Raw genomic sequence first — 27,598 nt, forward strand, 5'->3', positions numbered from 1 at the left:
CACTCAGTGGAGTTTGAAACCCATAACTCAAGTCAGACAATGTGAGATCTTCCTGCAGGTGAGCACGATGGGATCTTCAGAGGAACAAGAAAAGCATCAGGATTTGAGCGTGACCTACAGGATACATGGGATTGGGGCACCCATTAACCAAAAGCTGGTGAGGTCTCGTTCTGTGAATCCACATCAATACCTCTTTCTGCTTTTTGATCTTTATCAATTGGCACTTGAAGGGAAATCTCAAGTCATTTTTTGATTACATCTTTCTTCTCTCACCTACGTCCAACAACTTCTCTTGCAATTCTCACACAATCTCTCTAAATCCAGGAGTAAAAAGGATGCCGTTAAAAACTGCCTTGCTGCAGTCTGTGTTAGCACTATTATATGAAATAATTGCACTAGGGGAGATTCTAGACAGTCAATTAACCCCCAATTCACAACTCAAGTGGCAGAGCAGGCACTCAATGAATAGAGGGTAGGGGTTCAATTCTCAATTAGGAAGATTTTTTTTTACTTAATAGTTTAATCTTGTGGTCAATTAAATCTCCTAGCATTGTATTAATTATTATATGAATTCCAGACAACTTCTAATTTAAAGGTTAGTTACGGTGTACTGCAACTGGACCAGAGTCCCAGACTTAAATTTTTCAAAGCTGAAAGCCCACTCCATCTTAAAGGGAAAACTATACTCTACTATTAAAAAAAAAAAAAAAAAGGCAAGTAAATACCATTACAATGTGCTTTCCCAATTTGAGAGAATTTAAACATCTCCTGTATTTCTATGTCAGAGATAAAACTGCAGTTACGTCTTAGATCATTAGATCTAAATTTACTACTGGACCACATATTCATACCACTAGTTATATTTAAAAGTTTTTCTAAACAGATCTTTATGGATTAATCTCATCTCCAATTGCTGAGCTTTTTTTTCCTATATTGTTGGCATAGCAGCTTGGAATATCAGCTCAGTTTTCCATCTGTTAGACATATAGAGCCTATCAGTTTGTGAAGCACTTTCTTGGTATTCTTTTTGGTAGAATAAAGTCCTGGATTTCCTGGGGGAAGCAAAAGACATATGCTGATGCTCTATGGTTTCTGAGTTGCTGCAGAGATGAGTTCTTCTTGGCCAGCTTTCTGTTGAGTAGGTGCTGGAATCATATAAAACACAAACTTGCAAAAGAAAAAGAAAATGGTGAGTTCCCCGGCCAAATCAGTGATCTTTTTTCAACTAATTATTTTCCTTCCTCAAAATGAAGACAGTTTGTCTTTGAAAAGATTGTCTATCATTAAAAAAGAAAAGTATTGAAAAGTTTTTGAAACAACTATAACAGATGTCATAGCAGTTGAAAGTACAATTAGAAAGCACAACGCCGCAGAAATAAAACTTCAAACAAAAGCGGAAAGAGTTCTTTGTGCACATCAATAATTCAGAATGATTTAAGAACTGTTTTATAGATGCAAGTAGAGCTCTTTCTGTCTATATATAAATTGAATATGGTCTTTATAGGCAAACAAAAAGGGGATACAATCCTTTTAAATTATTTTTAGGATAATTGTTTCTGCAACAAACATCATTATTTATCAGTTTTGAAAAGAAGCCAACTGCTAACATTTGAAATGCACAAATCTTGGCACACTACACAGAAAATGGTAATCTCACTCCTTTTCAAAACCGCTCTTGTATTTATTTTTCACATTTGTCAAGTTCTTATCTCAAAGCCCATGCAGCGTTACCTATTTCTATCAGAAATCATTACATTTTATTTCTAATCACCTTCCCATAGCCAATTTGGTAACTCTGGAAAGGAGACATTTATTGCCACCAGATGCTGTTACTTTCCTGATTACTTAATATATTACTATAAATCAAATCAACAGCCTGCAAGGCAAGGTTTTATATTTATTATTTTGCATTCTGGATTTCTTCTGTTAGAAACTTTCTTTTCAGATAAACAGCATCACTTCAGTTCTAAATCTACACTACAGCTAAGTATCAGCCAGAATGCACACACGTTACATGATGCAGGGCCATATAATAAGAGCAGAGACAGTCTGTGTGCCAGAGGCAGGTCAGCCACACCAGCAATCAGGCTCCCACTGCGTCTTACAGAACTGAGCTGCTACTTCTGTAAAACTAAAACTCCAGACAGATTTGTATTATGTTTAACATATGCTATAAAGGCAGTGATGTTTACAAAATGCTAATCCTAAATTAGGGTGCAGAAAAAAATATCTTGTGTATTAAAGATAATTCTTTTAATTCTTATTGCAAATAAGACTATAATCTACAAGTGTCCAGCTCCTTTCCTGTTTTCATCAGCAGCAGTGCATATATAGTCAGTAATGAATCAGTTCCTGAAACAATAAAACTCTCTCTTGGTATCTCATTTAACAGGTTCTGAAAATTGATGTCTTTTTTTTTTTTAGATTATCAAGAAACTTCATACAGAGAAGCAAAGGAATTAAGGCACTACAGAATTATTACTACTGTTATTATTACTGTTTTTGTTGTTTTAATTCTGCAATAATATTGTACTTTCCTAAAAATATGCAGCTTAAAGAAAAATCAGTGAAAATACACTCTTTTCATAGAGTAATTCCACAGTTTTCCTTTCCATCTAAATCCCTTCTGCCTGTAACGCCCTAGGCTATATGACAATAATGTCAAAAGTCAAACAGTATTGCTGATGAGTCCTCCTTTAATACGTGAATTTTGACACACTTTTGCCTGGAGGGCACCCTCATTACAATCACTTTCTAGATTTTAAAACTAGCAGAAAACAACACAACCATAATAAATACACTCCAATGTCCTAACTGACAGCATCTAAAATGCCTCCAAAGGTTACAGGTGCATAGTTTACACGCTATTTTCTGTGCAATTCACATTTTCTGATTTCTGTGAACAGACGTGTGTACACACACACACATTCCATTTTCTGCTCCAGCTGAACCCCCACCAGGGATGCTCCCTCCTCCAACATACTCTACATCAAAAAGGCATCTCTGACCACACCAGAAGAAGCATTCCACTCAACTGTCATTAAAAATTTTGCAGCGGTGTAACCCTTCACTGACAACACTCACATAAATAAGCCACGGGATATGTCAGCAAATTCACACAAGTCAAATCTAGCTATCTAAATATTGCACGGCAGTCCAGGTAATGGCTCAAGTAGGCTGAGTCAAAACTACACAATGTTTTATAGATCAGAACATCTCAAAATACACCTGGAAGCAGAATTTTATTTATTAAATTACTTGTTATATCCTGTCATATTCTGGCAACTAGAAGAAAATTCTGCTTTGGAAACTACCGTCCCACTGGCTACAAAATAAAAGAAGAAAATAAATCTGTTGGTACTTTCAGAACAATGTGCAATGGCCACACATGAACAAAGGGTGCACCTGAGGATTCTGGTACTGAGATAATCACTGCCTTTCTGGCTTTGTGCTCATTTGCCTTGAATTTCAGACTTATTGTGTATTTAAAAAAAAGTGAGTCTGGGTACTCACAATCAAACTTTTTGGAAAAAAAATTGTGTATTTTAACAGTTCTCATCAACATAACTAAGTACTAGAAATATCTCACAAATTAGTATGGCTTAGAAGCCCAACTCCTAGTTTCAAAAGTGACACAGATAGCGATGGGCTGATTTTCAAGAGTATTCAGGCAAACTGCAATTACAGAAACAGGAGTGATGTCTCAAATACCTTTAGAAGTCTGGTCTACCAATCAAAGCTAGAATGGCTGGCCTAATGCTGAGCACGGGTGTGTCAATGAAGCATTGATGAGATACCTAAAAACATCAACAGCCCATCTCACAGCTGCTTCTGATCTTGAATTTTATTCCCAAGATGCCTCTATGAAACTTAACCTGGATCCTATTATACTGATTACTCATTACTGTGGTCTTCCACTCTTTTAGGTATAATGCTTAATTTCCAAAGTACAGCTGATAATATTAAAAACCTACTAATTGAACTGTCCATCCCAGCAATGGATATAGCTATATATAAACATATGAATAAATATCTAACAAAGGAAATAGTATGGTAATGGTGCTCTCCACCCCAACAATCAAACATGAAATCTGATTTCCTTGAAATTACAATCTGAGCTGGCTGTGGTCCAGACCTCCTCATGTTCTGCAGCCCCAGTGGCTTCTGAGTTCAATGTATGGGTCACATCAGTTCTGCAAACAAGATATCAAGTAACTTCAGTGCAACACGTGGAATATAATTAAGAACACACCTACTCTAGATTCATGACTCCAGAGGACAATCTCCTTTTTCCACTTCCAATCTGTGGTTTGTTTGCAAAGTACTTATTACTTTTTACGTCAAGAGTAATTGTTCTAGTATGGCATGTACACAAATATTTTGTAAATGCACATAAATATATGGTTTTATTCTCAGCTTTCTGACCATCAGAAACCTCTGGGCAGCAAGTCCTCTTAATTGCCGCCTTCATGTGACTGTTACACAGAAGGCAGACACACTCCAAATAGATCTTAAGATACTAAAAAGAACAAATTAGAAAAAAAAGAAAACAAAATAAAAACCCAAAATCCGAATATGTAAGAGTGCTACAGACAACACCACTCACATGTGCAAGGTACGCTCCAGGGCTTCCCAGAACACATGCTTTCCTAGGGCTGCTCGCCAGGAGCACAAACATGCAGGGCATCCCCCTGCACGCACCTGCAGCTGGCACGAGCTGTCCTCTTCTCCAGAAAACACATTATGAAGCAAAGCCCACGGATGCTAAAAGGGCGGGATTTGCTCTTTGACAGCAGGAGCACACATTGCTGTCATAATCAAGAGCATTTCTGGCCCATTCTTGACTGAAACAAAGGCTCTGGAGCCAGGGCCACAGCTGTGACTGTGTCACTGTATTTCACTGATAGGTAACATCTTTCTATAGCTAACATGACAAACACTAAAACTTCGCTCACTATCAGTAACCCTTGGAAAATAAACCTATGCTTTATGAAGTGCAGTTTTTATGAATATCCTGAAGGCCTTCTTCAGACCCAAATATTGCAAATATTTCACAATAATCAATAATTTTTGTTATTAATTTACATTTCTATCAGTTCACTTGCTTAGGCTTAAATCAAATGCATGAAACATGCCAAAAACTTTTTGTTTTGTAACAGAAACCTGTACTAAAAGCAGCTATTGCTGGCTTCGAAGCAGTTTCCTAGTTAACAAGAGTGTCTGATTGCAGTCTTTGTTGTCTGTGCTAGAAATGACATGTTTTTCAGAAACATGTACTGCTTATACAAGCCAAAATTTCAAGCAGTGACAGTCTAAGACTTACTGGATGAACTCAACCTGAGAAGAACCTACATGTCATGCTTGGGCACACAAACACACAATCAATCAGAATTTCTCAGGGGCAGTGTGGTACCATGGCTGGCTCAGAGCACAGGCAGGTGGAGGTTAAGCCTGCGTCAGTGTCTTCCCACAGATCTCAAGGATTGCTGTAATGTAAGATAGAGTGTCAGCAATCTTTCAGGATGCATGTTTTTCAAGTCTTACTGCTCTTAATGAGGACTGAAAGCAAACTTATTAAATAACTCACAGACATTAAGAATGTCACCAACTGCAGTTTTGAGGTTAATGACTTCACATCAGAGATATTAAGATCCAGAGAACTCAAAGGGTCAGTTCTAATGCAAGTACTAACTCTAAGGGAGATTACTGAGCCTAACGCAAAAGCCACCAGGTGCCATTCAGCAAATTTTCCACTTTTACGCCTTTCATATCTGCTACAGCTCAGTAAGATGGACCTATAGAAAACTCAATTCCCAGTAATGAGCTCTCAGAGCAGGTCCAGAGGAGGGCCACCAAGATGATCAGAGGGCTGGAGCACCTCTCCTATGAAGACAGGTTGATGGAACTGGGCTTCTTTAGCTTGGAGAAGAGAAGGCTCCAGGGAGACCTCATTGTGGCCTTCCAATACTTGAAGGGAGTGTACAAAACAGTAGGGGGAACGACTGTTTACATGGGTGGATATTCACATGGGTGATGGGACAAGGGGGAATGGTTTTAAACTGAGACAGGGGAGGTTTAGGTTAGATATTAGGAGGAAGTTTTTCACGCAGAGGGTGGTGACGCACTGGAACAGGTTGCCCAAGGAGGTTGTGGATGCCCAATCATTGGAGGCCAGGCTGGATGTGGCTCTGGGCAGCCTGGTCTAGTGGTTGGAAACACTGCCCACAGCAGTGGGGTTGAAACTAGATGATCTTTGAGGTGATTTTCAACCCAGGCCATTCTATGATTCTATGACAGTGGAGGAAAAGTGGAAGTGGTAAACTGTGAAGAGGTAACTTTGACTTTGTAGAGAAACTACCTGTAAAAATACCACATTATTCCATTCTTTTTTGTCCATTGCATTCCATGAAGCTATATAATTTGCTTGCAAAAATTTGGTCCAAAGTCTTCTGAGTAAAGACAAATTTCTGTCTTTCAGCACTTCCATCTAGACCCACTGTTTGTAGCGTTTAGACAGTAATACATTAAAGCCATAGAAATCTAATAAATAAATCATACCAATAAATTATATATCAATGTAAGAAACTGTCTTGGTCCATATGCCAAGATAATTATGAAGTAGTTATTCTACCCTTCAGAAAAAAATGGCATTGTTTAAAATGATTTTGAAAATCAAGTAAATTTGTTTACTTACGAGACTCAATACAAACTTATGTAAAAGATGCAACCTTAGAATATTTCACTATTTTCTCTTGCATAACTACATGCCCTTGTATTTATTAAAAAAATACTTTAGCAATGGCTAAATGCAGTTGTAACAACACACGTTCTATAGACTGGAAAAGTTGGAACTCTTCTATTATTTTCTATTCACATATATTGTGAATCAAAGTATTAATAAGAGTTAGTCTTAGTTTCATGGTTGGGCTTTTTTGTTTGGTTGGTTGGGGTTTTTTGACTGACTGATGAAAGATCCCATCTACTCTTAGGCCACCATTTTGTCAGTTGTCAGCTCACTTGCAGGTTAAATTTAACAACAAGAACTTGCTGAAAAAGCCCTCACCCAGAATAGAGCGCTGAGTTTGTTACCCTTCAGAATTCTAAGAGGACAGAAAATATAAAAATATCTCTGAGTTTTCTAGTGAATATTTGTGTAATACATGTCACTTGAGATTTTTGGAAGAAGAAACCCTTGCAACCTTTAAACTCATGTACTATTGCATATACTGCTTATCAAACAACTCCTGGGTCTCTCGTATCACACTTAGACATCAAAAGGAACATGAATTCACTTCTAATTTGGGAAGTTTTCCACGCATCTCAAGAGAGGATTTGTGAGTACATTCCTAAGGAAAACTGCTTATTTGTCATTATATCTTTAACATGTAAGTACTGAAATGTCAAAGAAACAGCATGGTGAACATTTGAAGTGTTGGCACCTCTTGTACACTTTCTATACACGATTCATGCTACAGCTTCGTAATCTTAGTTCGCTTTCTTATTCTCTGCACTCTCCATCTGGATGCTTTCACATTAATTGTCAGAAAAGTCCTCTCTCTGGAGGACACCCCCCACTTGGGCCTGTTGCTGTTTCAGGTGTTGTGCACCTGCTCTTTTTCCTCTCCTCACATCGTGAGTAACCAAGTCCTTTGGCAATGATTAATTTAAACAACATAAAAATCCTTTTCCACTAATGAAATACAATAAATAAATATAGTTATTCTTTCATTACTGTAATCTATGGCCATCTGAAAATATTTCCCTTAGCTGACAGAAGTGATGCAAAATTCCCATTTCCTTGAAGTAATAAATGGGAAGGTGTTCTTCAACAAAATGAAAAAGAATAGCTGCCAGATGCAGCTTTGGAGACTACCATCTACTGGAAATATGAGACGGTCATGGGATGCAGACTTGTGCTCCAAGAATGCAGACAACCAGGCTAAAGGAGGTAGTATGGACACTGAGCAGCTCTGGGAGATTCACAGAGAATCACTTCCTCAGCAAATACAGCCTTCATTTCTGCTGAAAGAGTACGTGAACAAAGGGTAAGTCTCCTATGAATTTTTACGCTGGTTCACTTAGGGGGAGTGCAACTCCAGCTCCCCAGACACCCACGTTAAAGCATGCCGTGGTTGCCTCTTGCTGAGATCAGAGCAGAGGGGCAGGGCTGGCATGTGCCCATGTCTCGTCAGGCTCAGGCGTGCCACTACCCTGGGAGGCACGGCATTTCCACTGCCTACAGGTATATACCACTCCTACCTAGAATAATAACCAGTGCTACTGGCTGGGGCAGCTATTGCCCAAAATACAAGGCTGTAGCCAAACTCTGCTCCCACTGAAGGTGTCACAAACACTTCTACTGATTTCACTGTGGCAAAAGCTGAGGTTGTGTCTTCTATTATTCCATCCTATATGAAGAGTTAGAAATATTTTTTGTCATACAGTCACATGGAATAATTGTACCTGCAATTAAATCCTACTGGCAGGTATGGCCAAGTTCTTTTCTGGCTCATTTAACCTTCCTAATGCCAGACTTCATATGGAGGTTTCTATAAAGCCAATATAATACTGTGTCAAACACGATCCTTTCCCATACCACAGAGATTTTTTTTTTGAGGACAAATACCAAAGCAGGCAATTTTAAAATTGAATTACTGTTAGGAATTAGGCAGGTAAAATGCTACTGCTTAAAAAGAGAAATAGCAAGTAAGCACAATCAGGAAGAAATTGTGTTTACGTTTCTGTAAACATTTGGGGCTATGTTCTGTGGGGAATTTCTGTTTCCTTTCATTAGCAATTTCAAAATACAGTACAGATTATCCTTCATGCAGTTTTCACTCATATCCTGACATGGATGCACAGGCAGAATGCTTGTGCAGACCTATAAATATGTTTGATTTAGTTGTCTTCTAATATTAAGCCTGATGATACTTCCTAAGAAGATGCTGAAAGGATGTGGAGTAACTGGGATTTGATGGCACTGCTCCTTCAGCAAGCTTAAAGACATGGTCTGTAACCAATCTCTAACCCTGCTGAGATGAGACAGCCTTTAATTCTGTAAATTCTGTCCCACCAACACATACAAACAGCTCAACATAACTGGAACAAGTTCATATTAATTGTTTTGTCAAGAAGAACTTAAGCTATATTCTCTTCAGCCCTGACTACCTTGAAAATAGTTTTGAGGAGAACAAACCGACATTTTTGTCTGGTGCTGAGAACACTTTCAATGGCATAAAGAAAACAAAATTGTGTTACCTGAGGAATATCACAGTGTTGTTTACAATAATCACAATAAGTTTTATTGTTTTTTATGCTAAGCTTTCATATGAGTAATACTGCTGCTAAATTTTAGTTACTTAATTTTCATTTGTTGCTATCTTAATTGTTACAAACTGCTCAGATATGCAGTTATAACAAGGTGTGTTGCAAAAACATGCTTAATATATGCCTTCAATAATTTCTTTGTTGTTTGAAAACTTTTAACTTACAGCAAAGCTGGCATTTTATGGCTTGCAGAGCTATAAATCATTTTTAAAATCATGATGATATTACTCAAAGCAGATGTGAAAACATATGTTTGCCACGGTTGTATAAACTGCTTACTTGTCATGCTTAATAAATGTTGATACTTTTATTTTAACTACATTCCTTCTTAATAACTTTGCAAATCTTTTCCATGGTAAATACACTTTGCCTTAGTGAAAGCAATGGCAGGTTTTGAAAAATAAAGCCTGTATACAAATTACATATATTTTTTTCGCTGAGCAACCCAGCATACATCACACTCTTCATTGACTGTCCACATCTGAATATGAAAATTATTCAACACATCTGAGGTGCACCAGAGTCCAAAACGATTATGCAGAGGAGAATAATACTACTACTAGGAACAAAACATATACTAGAGTGGTAAAAATCACTGAGGAATAATAACACTTGTATGGGGTGACAGGCTGGGGATTTCCAGAAGCAAAATACAGACTGTATCCTACCGGTGCAGTCCACCATCACAGGGTGCTCGTATTTCTGGAAAACAGAGATTCCTAAAGGAGAGGCAACACAGGTCCTCCACACTGCCTGGTGTGAAATTCTGTGATTCTATGAAATCACCTTCAAATTGCTGAATGTACACTGTTGATGCTTTTAAAATTTTGATATTTGTCCCACGATAAGTCAAAAGGTTTCAGTTCTGGAGACATGAGATTACATGAAAATTGCATCTTCACTTGCCAAAAAAACAATTTCTAGTTTTCAGAAATTACTCAGTAGTAAGTTCAGAGACAAACTTGACCTGTGCAGACAAAGCATTAAACTAAACACTTGACTCTATCTTTAAAATGATAACTCTAATTTCTTATGATTTTGAAGCACTTAAAATATTCTAGCTGATACTGGAGAATCTCTGAATACTGAGTTTCATTCTAAAAATCATGTAAGTGCAAGTCAAAGTAACACACGTTTAAAAACTTATTTATCAGCACATGTTCAATTGAAGAAAATAACATTGTGGAAAACAGCAGACCAGATATTAACATGCCCGTACATTAGCCTTAAGGTGATTTATGGTGCACAAAATGTTGCTGGTAGATCTTTGTTGTGATTGCAGGGAATATTCAACGATCACAGGAACCTAGGAACTGGTGTCATGGGTGTTGGGGTTTAAGTAATTTTCACACTTTTGGATTTCTGAGTTTTCTTTTCTGATTCTTAAATTGTACTTTCCTTCATCAGTTCTGAGTGACAGACCTACTGCTACCACTAACTACATGATTTGCGTCTTTGAAACCCATAGGATATTGAATTGTTTCACTGAAAAATAATTAAAGATGTGGCAAGAAACCACGCACAGCTTAAAAAATTAAAATCAACTACATTTTCAGTTTTAGACTAAATATTAATCTATGCAATTGCTACAGAATTTTATATTGCTGTTTTTTGGTTTAATTTCAGGTACAAAGGTATAGCTGATAGCTCTTTAGCCTCTAGTGCTGGTCTTTAAATGCCAAAAGAAGTCAAGAGGGAAGGTTTTAAGCAAAACGATCCAGCCAGAAGATTATCTCAAAATGGCACATAAGGACTTTTATGGGGCTCATGAGAAAAGCGATCAAATGCCTAGAGAAACCAATGAATAGAAAATAGCTTCTGCTTTCTAGAAGGGAGTTGAGTAAGAAAACATGAAGAAGTTTTAGACACTTAGTCCTCGTGACTGGAGCAGTCACAGATGTCTACGGAGTAGAGCCCATCTTACAATGAGGTGGCTGTCATTTTCATGAGTCTACTCAAATCGCTGTATAGAACTCTGGATACACAAGGCACATGGAGCCTCCAAATTATTATTTATTTTCTTTTTACTTGAGTAGCTCATAAAATTGCCAATACCTATCATTTTAGTTTACTCTGTAAAGAAATTAAATACATAAAGAGTGCAATCATTTACACAGGCCTAAGCGTTTGTCTTAGTTTAGTATATAACCTAGAATCAGCTCAATCAAAACATAAATGTTTGTTTTCATTTATGATAAAACACTCACATTTACAGTAGACTTACAACTACATATAGCGTACAATGTCTCCTCTTTGGGACACTTTATTCTCTTTTCCTTCCTTCTTAAAAACCTTAATATCTCCCTATCTCTCAATTTTGCAGCATCTTGTCTAGAATTGACTTCACATTTACCTTCAGCTTTCTTTTGTTTCTTCATCTATATCTCACTTCTTTTTTGCAGGCACTCATTTTGTATGACTTTTTGTATGTACTGTCAGAATAAACTTTGTCTAGCAATATAACTTTTTTTTTTTTGTATTTACAAGGAAACAAAATGCCAAATTCCTCCTCCATGTGCAGCTGCAGATTCCACATCTCTGCAACTGTGCCTCAGGGCTTACATGCAGACACCGACATATTCACTTGTTCCAGCCCCCACCAATCACTGCAAGAGCAGAGGAGGCACTTCCCTGCCTACAGGACAAACACTATAGGCCAAACATTACCTCTTCCCTTATCTGCCTCTTACTTAGGAGATCAGGTAATATTATTAGACATGAAAAATGGCTTATTTCCCTCACTTATGAACCAGCATTAGAGTAGCCTGCACACACATCTACTGCAGGAAAAGAAACAATACCATGTGACTAATCAAATAGTTGCTAGGAATATCATAAATAATTGAGAAAAAGAATGGCAAAATATTACTCCCATATGATATAAATAGAGGGAAGCAAAGACCTGATTGTTTACCTATGAAGAATGTGATCTAAATTCAGTGGATACATTATTCATTGCAATTAAGACACTTAGCTTTCTTAGATTTACAGTATTATGCCGAATACTAAAAAAAGAGAATAAAATATATAAGTGTAATTAAATGCCTGAGATAGAAAGAAGTGTAGTTATACCTTTCTCCTTTTGCATTTTTTTTAGGCTTGTCCCGGTTTCTTGGTCAATGAGCTCTCCTTCCCTGCTGTTGGTCAACATAGCTAAAAAAATGAGAGTGCACAGCTATATAACATTGTCATAAAAAATACATATCAAAAGATGAAAACAATAAATTATACTTTTTGTTGATATTTTGATATTTTAACATTTATTTATACAAGTTTTAAAGCAACTGACCACATTAGTTGTCCATAAAGCCCCTAATTCAGCAATTAAAACAAAGCAAAATACGTAGCTGAAGGAAATTCGCGCAACTTTAAAAAGAGATACCAAGACAGAACTAAAATTACTGAGATTAGTTTGATTTCTTGTAAAATGTTCAAATAAAATAATTAGGAAAGTACTTCACAGAAATCATTTTAGGTAAAAATGCATTTAGTAGAGCAAAGGATTTAAGTGTTAGTAATTATCTGTAAGCAACAAACTCAATAAAAAAACACAGATGCACAGACAGTAACCAAAACCAACAGATGAAGGTGAAAAAACCATACTCTACAGTGTTAAAAAAAACTTCTTAACATCTTCAAAATCAGTGAGACAAGTTAAGTGCATGATTTTCGGATGCTGATTTTCTTCGTTTCCCTCTATGCAATTAACCAATTACAGAAACTAAAATCATTCCTGTAACAAGACTCGTGAAAAACTTGAAAAACATGTAAAAGTGAAAATATAGTTATTTTATACTTATTAAATATATAAAAATATGTATGCATTGTTATAACTGTAAGTATTAGACTTCAATACAGAGAAATAATTGGTTCAAAATAAATAAAATCAAGTTTGATTTAAAAAAACTCACAATTTTTTCTGGAGCTCAGAGGATAGCATTGTGTGCTATTACTATTAATAAAACAAGTTACAGTAGCTTTCAAAAGCTACAATAAGGGAAAAAAAATCCCTTTTTCATTGTTACTAAGGGAAACCCTATTTTACATACATAAAAGCTGAAGGCCATCTACTTTCTAGTCTCTCCCTAGCATATGCACTGTTTTGGCAAAGTAGTTTAATTTCTACTGATTAGTTTGTCAACTGTCAACTGTGCTATGCAGTGCAATGGTGCTGTAGCATGGACCACAGTCAAAACTCCAAAATCTCAGCAAGCTGCTGCGAAGTAATTTGAAGGGAGTGAAGCTCACAGTGACTGCCATGAACTGCACTGCTTTTGTAGTTTAAAGTCTAGCTTAGCAATGTCTGCATGGCCTGCAGTTTCTGTGAAGACAACAGTGTCGACACACATTGATGTAAAGAGATGTTAACTGACTTGCCCTAGATGCCTCCTGGAAGCACCAAGAATAGGATCCAAATTTCCTCCAGTCCAAATTTGCATTTTAAACACAAGATTAATAATGCACAGACTGTGAAAACTGTTCTTGAGAGAAGAAGAAGAAATAAAAATCAAAAAGCTCTCAGCTTCATGGCAGTGAGTGAATGTCTGGGCAAGAGGAGGTTTTTATAGTGTAAAAGTCATCATATGTGTGTTTTCGTATGAACTGAAACATATCTTGTTATTTTTCAACTCCAGGTGGTTTCAGAGTCACTTTGTCAGGCCAGCATGCAAGACTAGTGAGTCACACTATAGAAGGGATGGTATTCTCTGAGAATGAGTCTGAGAAATTGGGCTCTGCATAGCTATGAACCTAATACAACAAACTGTAGTGATGAACTTTCTGGTAATTTTTGTGGGATTTTTTCTATATTTCTTTCTGTTTTTTAAGAAATGAGGGCTTTCCTGAGTTTCCCAGTAAACAAGTATTTGCTTCAATAAACTAATGAAAAGTGTGAGGTCAGTAATTGTCATGGGTGTGAGGCTGCAGAGCACTAACCAATTCTGTCTGGTGTGTTGTCCAGCTGGGAAGGTGAGCTGGACACGCTGCTGCTCTGATGAGAGGAAGCATGGCTCCCAGGCCGCTGACTGTCTTCTAGGGATGGAGCTGGAGAAGGGCTGTCTTGAATCCTTTCCTTGAAACAGAAATAAAACAAGGTCTGTGCAATTTGATTAATGAACTTCACTGAAGTTCAATAAAAAAATGAAAGTGGCTAAAATAACAATAACAAAGTCTTTCCAAGATAAATAGTGAACAGAATTCACATCAAAAGAGTTGTATAGCCTTCAACACTCAAAAAGAATATAATCTTCTACATGCTATGCATCTAGGCACAGTTTTTCATCCTTAGTGTCATGACACAGCACTTACCACCTTTTTTTTCTTTCATAAATCTAACTTTTTCACACATAGGAATATAGAGAATATTTTTTCACATGGTTTGCACAAACTAATTTTAATCTACAGATATTGAAATCGGCATGCATGAGTCACATTTCACATAAATAATTCAGATTTTGACTATCTGGCACTGAACGCAGTGAAATTTGCAAATTCACAAGAAAAATCACTTCTGTCCTTAAACATATTACATGAGCGTCTTCTCAAGGCAGCACACAGTCCAATTTTGAAAGCCATGGCACTGGTAAAGGCAAGTTCACTTTCAGATGAGAAGCACCACTGACCAACAAAAACAAGACTGTTTGCCAATTTTTACATGCACATTTTCACACAAAACTTTCAGATTAAATTTTAATTTAAATATACCTAGTACTTTACGAAAGAAATAAAAATGGCTAAGAAACTGTAAAATTTAGAAAAATGAAATTCTGCAGTCCTGTCTATCTAAATTTGAAGACTCTGGAGATGTTGTGGGACTTCCACTAGTAAAAATTTTTACAAACAGGTTAGACAAGTGATTATTCACCTTGTCTTAAGGAAAATGATTGATTATATAACCACGTGAGACCCATTCCAACCCAATGAGTTCACACGAATTATTCTCAACTCTATCCAAAATGCTAATCTCCTTCTTTTCATCATTGTGGAGACCAACAAAAAATGAGACTCTTCTCAACGGGGCAGATCATGGTCTGAGATACTCCAGATACTCTTCTTTTAAAATTTACATTTTAAATCCTTTGTTGCAAGTAAGAAAGACCTTAAAGGCACAGTTTCAGTGGAGGGACACTAACAAGGAGAAGCCCAGGAACTGCATCTTTGCAGTTGCCCTCATCTGTGGCAATCAGCTGTTCCCTGTGGAAACAGGGAACTGAAATATTAGTGATTTTTTTAAATTTCATTTTTAAGGGAAATCCTCTTGCCTCCACCCCATTAAAAACCTCAATTACAATTACAGTGTAATCTTGTGATGTTTTCTCAAACGAACTTTGCAGTTTTTCTGCCTTTCTAATCTACTTCAGATTTTTCATTAAGAGTATGCAATCTGGCTACTTGGTGGCAATTTTCCATGTGCTTCTTAAAATATGCTCAATAGCGTCCAAACTTTTAATGCAGTTTTTGCTAGACACTATGCTGAATCAATACTATAGCTTTAGGAAGAGAACACTAGATTCTAATAGTTTCTCCATTACCAATAGCTAGCATAATAGCTTCTGTTCATAACCTACTGAGGCAATTCATTAATAACACTGGCACTAGGATTGACATTTTAAGAATATTGTTACCCATTAAAACCATCTCTCTAAAGCACACTCATCTTCATATTTACAGACACATTTGAGAATGATGCAGAGTGTGAGCGGATACTTCTAATAGAAAGAGGTGGTATTTGTCTATTCCAATCACACCAGCCAAAAATGTAGTAATGAATGTGTTTTTAATAGGATAGTTATTGTACATTAAATAACAACTAAGCTTCAGAATCATGTAACAGATGTGTATCTATCACATAGCTGTTAATCCTCAATGGAACTGTTTTCACTAATTACCTGTTATTTAATGAACATACAATAACGAATAAATCTTGAAGGGAGAGTTTTAATTGCAGTGTTTTGAATGTTAATTAAAATATTTATTAAGTTTTTACAAATTAACCTACTATATGTTGAGTTACAAGATCTTAAAATTTTTAAAACTGAATGCTTTTAATCTAAGAAATTCTCAAATTCTGGGGAAAAAAAAAAGGAAAAGCCACTCACCTTAAAGTGGCCAATGTTTTATCCTTGATCTTCAAAAGACTGATCTTAGAGATTGCTGAGATCAGCAAAATGGAAGACAGATATGATTTACTCTGTGAACAGTCTGTTCAGTAAATCACATTTAAAGGGTCACATCAAGAAGAATTTTTCTAGATGTATGATGAATAGTATACAAGCAACTGACATTATCTACCTGGTCATGTACAAAGCATGTGACTGTCCTGCACAACATTTTTGTCTCTAAATTGGAGAGATGTTGATTTGACAGATGGACCACTCTGTGGGTAAGAGCTTGGCTGGATGTTTGCAGTCAAAGAGCTGCGAATCAATGGCTTAATGTTGAGGTGGAGACCAGTGATGAGTGGTGCTCCTCAGGGCTTGGTACTGGGACTACCTATGTCTTTGTTGGTGACATTGACAGCAGGACAGAGTGAACCCTCAGCAAGTTTGCAGACAACACCAACCAGAGAGGAGTGGTTGACATATGGGAAAGAAGGGATGCCATCCACAGGGACCATGACAGACTTCAGTCGGGATGAGCAAACCTCAGTACGTCCAACAAGGCCAAATATCCAGGTGGAGCAATCCCAAGCATGAATATAGGCTGGGCAATAAGTGTATTGAGAGCAGCCCTGCAGAGAAGGACTTGGGGACACTCGTGGATGAAAAACTCAACATGAGCCAGTAATGTGTGCTTGCAGCCTGGAAACCAAACTGTATCCTGGGCTGCATTCAAATCAACTGTGACCAGCAGGGCAAAGGAGGTGATTCTGCTCCTCTGCTGTGCCCTCATAAAGCCCTGAATGGAGAGATGCTGCGGATACCCTGTCCCTGGAAGTCTTCAAGGCCAGGTTGGATGGGGCTTTGGGCAATCTAATCCAGTGGGTGGCAACCCTGCCCATGACAGGGGGGTTAGAACAAGGTAAACTTTAAGGTCCCTTCCAACCCAAGCCATTCAGAGATTCTGTGCAATCCTGAGCTTATAAATACTTATGTCTTTTACATTTACGTAAATAATAGCCTTGAGTAAATAACTGGTTACAGCTAACTGGCTACAACTCTGACTGTAATTCTATTTGCCTGGATTTCTGTTTTAACAGTCCTGTTTGGCACTACTTTCCTTTTATGACAAAGAGTACTCAATTTACAATTAAGATATAATTTTATAATGATTAATTTTACAGAAGAGTGCATAGTTTAAGTAAATTTCCTTGTCTATTGCAACCATGAAAATGAATAGCCAAGGAGAGGACAAGCCAACTGTTCTGCAAAAAAAACCAAACAACCACCTATGAACAAATATGACGACAAATTAACACAGCTACCACACAAACAGCCATATAAGTCACCTTAAATGAGAGTTATTTGAGTAATACAAAAGCTGATGATTTGGAAAAGCAAAGTATCCTAGCTCCTTCTGATAACTGTACTTTCCATCGTCTCTTGCTATAAAATAATCTCTGCTTAAAGTAATTTGCCTTCAAACTCGGGGTCTTATTTAGAAATGTTCAGGCAGAAATAAACGTGTCAAATAATGTCATTCTTAATCACATAGTGAATCATTTTCGAAGAGAGTAAGTTGATTATGCTATCTAACATCTTACTGGTTACAAAAATTTACATGTACCGGGAAGATGAACTTCTCCCTGGATGTAACAAAGGAGCTGAAATTTTCTCTATATTTTATCTACTACAAATGAGGATATAATGTGATCATGTAAGACTGCATACGGATTGAGAAACTGTCTATTTCTAAATGTTTGTGTGGAAGTATAATGCTTTCTCCTACTATAATGAATAACACTATGAACACATTATTTTTTTCTCCAAGTAAACACATCCATTTTTCAGTCCTGTAATCAGTATGCATCTATTTAGCTACTTAACAGCAATGTGCTCTGGTTCATTAGGTAGCTACTGTTGTGTCTCAGCCTAGTTAAAATTTCACAGCAAGTTAATCTATTTTATTACAAATGAGAACACAAGTGATAATGTCCTCACCATTTTCCAAACACAGGGTTAACAGTATTTGTAACAAATCAATGAGGGTATTTAAATAGGAAAATTGCAAATCTAAAACCTTAACATTTCTTACACATTGATGACTTCATTTTATTCGTCATTTATGTATTTTACAACCTTGTTACTTTTCACAGATTTTACTTTTTTTCTTCTTGAAATAGCTCAGTTCCCACTGGCACGCTGCAGTGCAGCCTGGTTCTGCAGTTGGCATACATAAAACTGAGAGAGAAACATTTCTAAATAGTTGTATTTTCTCCATTGAATTTCTTCATAATTTATAAATCTTCAGGATTCATAATCCATGTTATAATGTAATGAATTATGTATGTATAATTTACAGATTGTGAGAATTTTATGAAAAATGAAAACATTTCTCAAGATCTCACCTATTTATCTAACTATAGTACCTACTTTATCTTATCTTTTCTCTTTCCTTTACAGAGCAGTATCATAAATTCTCAAGAAAGACGTTTTCAGTATTTAATCCTTTTGAAGGGTAATATATTTCTGACTTACTAAAAAATAGTGTCTTGCTTTGGCTTAGAGAATGTAGCTACAAAGCCTGACATTGTTAATTTTAGTTGTGATTTAGGTTAACAGCTCTGAAGTCATCAACTCATGCAATTTCCAGATACATCCTTGATTTCACCTCAATATTCTTTTTGTAACCCCTGTGAGATGATATTCCACACAAATAATATGAAACACCACATAAGTTTTATCCTCACTAGTTTTATTAGGAATATATACGAACAGCTTATCTATTTTTGACATAATCATCTTGACCTTAATTCCTTACCTCTGATTTTTTTTTATGGTATTGATCTTCACTTTGTGTCAAGAGTTTAGAGAAATAATGCTGCTGGATTTTCTTTTATTTTTCTTTATTCTTAGTGCTAATGTAGCTGTAATTACTCTTCCAAATGTTAATCTATTAATGAGTTCCTAGAGGACTTAATGGCATTTCACTGCTGACAAGCAGGATTTGGAAGTTTGTCCGAGTCCTGGACATTTTATTCAGACATTCATCTTGATATTTCATATTTAATTGAGATGCTCTTTCTGTTCAGGGCTCTGCAGTGTCAGGAGAACTGAATTCAGACCTCACTGATGAAACTGAGAAGGAAGTACGGAGATTCTACTGAATTTAGGTCTAGATTAGAGTTTTCAACTACTCTAAGAAAAACTTAGAGTTGATCATCACGTTCACAGGCTCTGGTATAATAAATTTTCCAACATTAATTTGCTCCCTAGCTCCCCACTGGAACGTGCAGCGTCACACCTCAATCTGACAGAGCTTGCCAAATCACCATTCAGATTAACAAAACGGACCACAAGCTGGCTATACCTTACTGAAAAAAAAAATCAAGAACCAGAAAGGCTTATTTCTCATTTACTATCCTTAACTAATGCATTGTTATGAAAAACAATACACACTTAGCAGTTGGGCTTTTCAAAGAAGAAGTATAATCTTGTCATAGTAAGCAAGAGTTATATTAAATCTGAGATGATGCTGGACAGATTAAATACGACAGACCACAAGAAATATGTTGGTAGGACTACCATTTTTGGGCAAGAGAACAGTGTTTAGGTTTATATTTTGAGCTATCTTAGTCTTGGAACGTGCATATGTAATTACTAAGGACAACTTGTTGGTCTTCTGAGCTAGTTAGATCATCTCCAACTGCTCTAAGAACTGGAGATGAACAAAGGAAACAGCTGGTCTAAAAACTAAGATAAGACATGTATGTCTGAAAGCCAGCTGGATTCTATTCATCTTTTGCACTGTATTTGAAAATCATTCATTTAGAATATATACTTTGCCATTTGAAATGCATTATTTTTTACCACTGTGTACATATAGTTGCTTCAGTCATAGTTAAGTGGCATTTGTTTTCACACCAAATTTAAGAAATAATAAAAACTCTTCTGTTTACTGATTTTTAATACCAGATGTTCACTTGCTAATTCCATTACCTTGTAACTACTTCCTATAATTCATTAATTGCCAGCTGCTCAGCCAAACAGAGAACCACAGCTAATCAGATGGTATTGGTAAACAGCCAAACAAGAGCTTCCTTCTTCAACATTTCTTAAATTAGCAATCCCTGGGAAAGCTATGGCAATGTTCACTGGTATATTAAGATTTTACCTTTACATTTTACTTTGAATCCGAAAGTATAATATTGACTAAAATTGGACACACTCCTGTCGTGGAAACTTCCTACTTCAATCCCTCCTATGAATTGTTTCATCTAGCGCTGCTACGGAATGAAAGGAAGGCACTCTGGAGACTAATGATGGTAATGCTGTATCTCATCTATGTTATAGCTATATTAGTTATTAACTACAAATGCAAATGCTTAGGCCAATACTAAAAAGAACTGAGCCAGAACTAAAAGCTAGTATGTGCTTGGCATGACAATATTCCTTTGCTAGCTTTGCAAAAAAAGAGATGTACTTGATTCTTACATTTTTCCTCCACTAGCAAGTTTAAAAACAGCGTTCACTGCTTATTCTTTAAACTGGCAATTAGTTGTCTCTGTGTTAACAAGCAAGGCACTCTTGGCATCACAGGGACATGCCTCCCTTCATAGGAGGAGAGATGTAAAGGCTATTTGATGCAATTCATAGGGATCTGAACATCTCCCAGCATAATAGCTTCACTGTCGGTGAATAAAAAGATACAATCCTGCAAACTTACTACTTTTCTACAAATACAGTTATAAAAATTAGTCCTACAGTAAGTAAGCAAACTACCCTGTCTCACACATCACTCCCCTAATGTATTCCAGTAACCATTTCAGCAGTAAAATGCCAACAATGAACACATGACATGAAATGGGACAGAGTAAATCTAATACAGAAAAATACCATAAATTTTACAAAAGTTTCGTTTTATAAACCTTGTAAGATTCTATAAACAATTCAGAATGAATTGAATGCAGAGATATGAAATTAACTATGTTATAAATTCTGTAACTGGAAATGTTTTTATACTGAAAAGAATTGTTCCCCAGTACTCTGAGATGGCCACATTTTTCTGGCTGTCAGGTAAATATTATGAATGCGAGTTGTACAGCACATAGAAAATAGCATCTCTCAGCAATAATTACACAACCCATCTGTATTGTCTGTAGGGAATTTAAAATGATGTCATATACATCCTTCACAAATGCTTTAAGAATCCCACAAAAACAGAAGAAGAGAACACAAAGAAAAAAACATTCAAAAAATTTCTAGTGCATGTATAGATCACAGGTTAAAAATAACACTTTGTTCTGCTTATCAGTAGATCAAAGAAATTCAGACATAACTTGTGTAATGAAATGCAAAATATTGCATTTCACCAAAAATGCCCATTTCTAACATTTTTTCATTGGGTTTTCCAAATGCATTCAACAAATGTGCCACTTATTCCTAACTGGGACCTGCCTAATGGCAAAGAGAATATGGGAAAAGTAGCAATATAGCAAGCATGAGGGAAAGAAGACAAAAGAAAAATGAACAGCAGGAAACCAATTTGCAGAAATACTCCTACTCAGGAGAAGCACATCTTTTAGGTAGAGACAGAAGGAAGTGAGAGAGAAGGACAAGATGGAGGAGGATGAGTGAGACAAGTGCAAGAGGAGCAAATAAAGCACAAAAGATGTGGGGCAGAAAGAACAAGAAGCAAGGAAAAACCAGAGCAACAGGGTAAAAGAGCCTCACAAATCTCCTCTGCAATAAAATTCTGCCTCATTATTCCAGTCTTCTGTTACCTAACACAAAAGGGAGAAGCTTAAGGCCGCTGGTTTGAATTCTGTTCCCTCAACTTGAAGCCCACCCTAAACACAAGCTGTCCTAAAGTCTACTTCAGAGGATACTGTGGGAAGTGGCCTTACAGTGAACATACAAAGACTCACACAGACACAGCTCCAGCAACTTGGCTCTTGCCAGCCCTCTTATACTTTCCCAACCCCAAGATAGTGGAAGAGTTTCACATTTTCTTTTTTCCAGGCTGTATTCATATCCTCAGCCACACTCCTGGAAGTGAGGAGCAGGCCAGCAGGTCTCCAGGAAGAGGACACTTCGTTGGATATGAGCCATGCCAGGCCCTATCTTCCATGTCAGCCCACTTAGGACATCCTGGCTCTGCAGTAAGCAGCTACCTCCTACTCTTGTTTGCCCACAGAAACATGATCCCCATCACAGCCCACCCAGGAACTGCTCCAGAGATTTTACTCTTGCCAACCTTCTTTACAAGTTCACAACCCCATTAGATATCACTCTGGGAATGCAATTTGGATCTCTCCTTTTCCAGTGTATGCCTCAAATCCCAGACACAGCCAGAACAGGCCAGCATGTCTCTAAGCAGTGACTTCTTATAAAAGACAAGCCAAACCCATCCTACATTTCTACTTCAGTCTTCTGAGGACTAACAGTCATATTCATTTGCTGTATAATTGAGTTTACATAATTTAAATACAATACAGATACTACATTCATTATGGGTCCACTGTAAAATAAAATTCTTAATATTATGCAGTTATAGCTCTCTGAAGTTGAGTTGTTCTATAAACTTCAATGAAAAATTCTCTATTTTATATAAAGGGCTAATCCAAACTTGACTTTTGAGGATGTAAAAACACAGTCATTGAGTAGATTTTTCTGCGGTTGAGGAGAAATATTATTGGATGAAAGAAAACTCCCACATTTATTCTCTACTTTTTTTCAGCCTACTCCATGAATCAAGCTTGCTTCCGCTAAGTTCCAGCCCAGACTGGTCCTCAACACCAGGCTGGCTGTCAAAGCATTTTACAGCTAGTGCAGAAACTCTTGGATTGCAGTGCTCATTTGTCTCAAGAACAGCTCTGGAGAAAATGACCAAACAGGAGCATAGACACAAGAGGGAGAAGAAAGAGGGTGGTAAAGTCATTGCTGCTTTTTTTTTTTTTCCCTTCATACTACACCCTCATTCATGCAGATTCTTCAGAACTACTTCAGTTAAGTTTCAAATGGAGCAAGCACTTTCAGATGAGCAGTAAATCCCAGAAAGCCTGGATTTATAAGAGGGGCACTGTCAGAACCATACTTACAGCACTGCTAGTGGGTGCTGCCATAATCACATCAGATCACATTATAGATGGCTAAGAAGGTTTTGTGAGCCTGACCGTTGTGCCTACCTAATTTACAGTGTTCCTGTCAGGAGAAAATCAAGTTTCATAGTTATGACATTTCTTTCTGGAGCACTAAATGTTAACTTTGCTGATCATGCATATTTTGGTAGAACAGCTTATTTCTAAATGGCAAATGCGATATAAAAAGCATAATGACTTCATTCAACACTTTTATAGAGAGAACAGCTGATTCTCACACCTATAGAAGACAGACTAAGTGGTATTTTAGTCATCATAGGGTAGAAATAGATACACACTCAATATATTCATTTTTCCCATTTTAAGTAACGTCATGATGCCATAATTGCAGTCTATCTAAAGCTAGTTATTTTTTGTACTTCTAATATGAACTTAAATAATGTTGTCATATAATAGAAGTATTATTATTGATAGATAACAGCAGCAACCCTTTTACAAGTTTCATTTCATACAAGGATTTCATCTTAATTGATAGTCATTCAGAGCTAGATGATTGTACACAATGGAAGGAAAGGACAAAGGCATCCTCAGACTGTCTGTAATAAAATTCATATACAGTCTCAGCACTCAGAATAAATGAGAGGAAGATGCAGCATCACTTGACTGGTGAGAGTAACACCACAATGAATGCATGCGCTACCTCTATCACAATACGTACTAGTGTATTTTCCTCTACATCATGTAGAGGAAATAATTCCCACTAGAGTGCTGGTGAGTCCTGCTGTTGCTGTGGATGTATTGCATATCCCCTGGTGCAGGTGTTGGGGAAAAATTGCTGTAAATGAGTAACTAACATCAGTCAGGGCTTGCTAACGAGTCTCCCTAAAATCTAACTATTTGCAAAAACTGTAGTATATGTTATGAAGAACCAGCATAGTTTATGAACAAAATTCTAATCTTCACTTTGACGTGGTAGCATTTAAATTGCGTACAAAGCTTATGCTGTCTACTTGCTGCTACCAATACTTTACAGTGGTATTTAAGTTAGTCGAGAGGTCTCCTGAACAGTTAAAGGTTATTAATTGAAACAAACAGAATCTCAATTAATTTCCAACAATTTCTAACAATTTAATGACTTGCATTAACTAAAAGGTAGTTGAACATCAGAGATATCGTGTTTCCCACATAGTCAACAACTGTGCAGGCACAATGATAAGGAGAAGTTATTATAGATCTAAACTAGACTAGCCCTAATCTTACAATTGTATTAGCATCTGTATTTAATTACATTATATATTTGTAGATAAAGCAGAACATCTTATTTAACTTCTTGCTTGTACTTTCCTCAAACAGAAGCACTACCAGGAAGAGAAGTCGGTGGTGTACTATATGTAGTATAAACTCATTGTCTTTTGTTTTTCTTAAAAGGTCACTGTAAATGTTCTTGTTAGCCACAAAAATCTAGTTTCATAGATGACTCTTACCTTTATAACAGAGGCCCCTGCCCTGGAAAGAGGACTGTGCATTTGGGCTGCTGCAGCCATGTTAGCTATTGTATTGAGGTGGTTCATCTGATTCATTGCCATTGCAACCGAAGCGGGAGGTAGGCTGACAGGTAGCAGAGGGTGGGGCATCATCATAAACGGCAGGTCTATCCCTGAAAGAGAGCATGAGCAAGTTATGTGTGTCAGTCCCCCATTTTATATCCCTTAATTTTTATTATCTATATTCTACTGGAATGCTGGCTAGTTGAACTCATTTCTACTATGTGTTAGTAAGTTTGAGGTTACGTAGGGAATAATTCTGCATTCTAGAAAAGGCTGTATAGTTTGCACCGGGCCAAGAAGCATACAGATGTAAAAGCAACACAATATTAGCAAAATTAATATACACTAGTGCACACTTTATTGACATCAACAAAGCAAAAAATACGCAGATATCTGCATGTTTTCCCAATACAAGAGAAGAATATTCAATAATGATTTTAATAAGTCCTCTAACTTAATTTACCTACACAGAAATTTGAGACTAGACTTTTGTATTAGGACTACTCCCTGACTAAAGCAAGCTGCAGACTGGACTCTATATCACCACTGTACAAGCATACAGGTCTGTCAACTAGAATATGGGATGGGAGCAAATCACGACCAACTACGACATCTTATGATTCACTATATTTTCTTTATAAGATAATCCATGCCAATATTAATTATGATACATAATAAGCCATGCGCACATACATCTCCCTTCACTTTAACCATATGGACAATTGCCTTCACTGCTTACATCCATAAGCCTTTGTTCCCTTGCATATCTCCTTTAACAGCCCAATAATCTGACTGCATCTACTCCATAGAGTTCCAAAACTCCTAGACACCATCTGGTCACATTGAGTTCTATGTCTACTTAAAGTCCAATTGACATGCAAAGTAAATGCAAACTACAAACAGAATTTAACAGCATATCACCAGTTTTAAGACACAATCCGTCAAACATTTCAGAGGACTATGAAGAAAATATAGCTTGCAAATCATCGGACATAATGTCTGACATTCAGTAAACTCTTTAACAACCTATAGACATTTGCCTACTACAATATCTATTGGAAAATAACCTGAAAGTTTTAACAGTAAAGAACATTACCCCTTATGCAAAACATGTACAGATACTGAATTATGCAAGAATATAAAATGAAATAATAAACCATGGTGAATATTAGTCCCATAACTTAGTGATTCTTAACTACTGACACTTAGATTTCAGATGCCTGCAATGCTCAGGCTCTGACCCCACCATGAACAAAGCAAATATTTACTGTAGGAGCCATTTGAATAGTCTTGATTTCAAGTTCGTGGCACTACTTGGGCAGCAAGAAAGTATCTGCTCGTAAAATTTCACATGGAGTCAGAAATGTCACTCACCTATTAAAACTAACACCAAAAGTCAACTTTCAAAACTGAGGATGAAGAAATGAAACAGATAATAAGAGTTCACAGATAGTGAGATTTTAATTCTTCACCCACCATAATCTTTTACAATTAATTTTACTCTTCACTGTCTTTTTAAACACTAATTTTTGTTTTCTGAACTGCTTTCTTGGAATAATTTCACAGTCCCTCCCCTTTGGGTCTAACAGAAGAGGTGATCTCTGGCTTCTTTTTCATCTGCCCCCTTCCTAAAGGAAGGAAAAGAGAGAGGTTTGAAGTGAACTGTAAATTCCAAAACCAGACTTCAACTGTGCCATAATATTCCAGTTTCTTTGAATAGCAGGATTTAAGAGATGACTTCGCACAAACCTGGCAGGTACACGGAAAGACAAAGAAGAGGAATTTGCTTCTACTCACTTTTAGCTAGTCATTTTTCACCCATTCTTTGCTCTCTTACATTTATTTGGTGTCCAGCATTTTCAACTGGAAGAGAACTCACTCCTACAGCTAACATTTTAAGCAACTGTACCTGTTTTTTAGGCCATGGTAGTGTTGACTGGAACTAACAGCCCCTAATCCAACAACACATGGCCATTCAAAGGCAGTGGCTGTACCTCACTGGGATATCCCAGCCTCCAAGCAGGGACTCCATATAATTTTTTATTTTTTTCCCCCCATGAGGGTCCAGTACATACTGTTGGTTAGCAGGTGGTTCTGCTGAAGAGGACTGAGTGGGTGCGCACTTCCAAGGCTCGACTGTCCTGACAGTGTGGGATGACCAATGCTGTGCTGTGATCCTGTTGTAATGGGAGACTGAAGCTTGTCTTTATCCCAGGAGGATTCACTCCCACCTGCAAAACAGGGTATAAAGGGACCACAAATGGCATATACTTCTTAAAAAAAGCAGTCTATTTTGTTAGTGACAAAATAATACTCTATACTAAACCTGTGCACTTAGCACAAACACAGCACTTGGAAAAAAAAAAATTAAAAATTAAGAAGTATCTGGAAAGTAATATCTAAGACACTGGATCACCATCTCCTGCTCTCAGACGGTATCAGGCCTGCCAGGGACTAATAGGTGACCATCACTGCTGTTAACACTAACAGGAGTGGCTCCACTATTCACTCCTTCAGTGGTCACAGC

General features: G+C 36.9%; 1 protein-coding gene across 1 annotated transcript in view; it reads right to left on the bottom strand.

The window, feature by feature from the left end:
• Positions 1-27,598, bottom strand: part of DACH2 (dachshund family transcription factor 2) — a 137,532-nt gene that overhangs the window by 37,618 nt on the left and 72,316 nt on the right. Inside the window, exons 4-7 of the mRNA XM_021406447.1 lie at positions 27,147-27,302; positions 25,009-25,181; positions 14,263-14,398; positions 12,400-12,480 (exon numbers count right to left, since the gene is read on the bottom strand). Of these exons, the coding sequence (XP_021262122.1) occupies positions 12,400-12,480; positions 14,263-14,398; positions 25,009-25,181; positions 27,147-27,302 (546 nt within the window). The remainder of the gene's footprint in view (positions 1-12,399; positions 12,481-14,262; positions 14,399-25,008; positions 25,182-27,146; positions 27,303-27,598) is intronic.

This window comes from Numida meleagris, chromosome 8 (assembly GCF_002078875.1).
Source record: "Numida meleagris isolate 19003 breed g44 Domestic line chromosome 8, NumMel1.0, whole genome shotgun sequence".
NCBI classification, from domain to species: Eukaryota; Metazoa; Chordata; class Aves; order Galliformes; family Numididae; genus Numida; species Numida meleagris.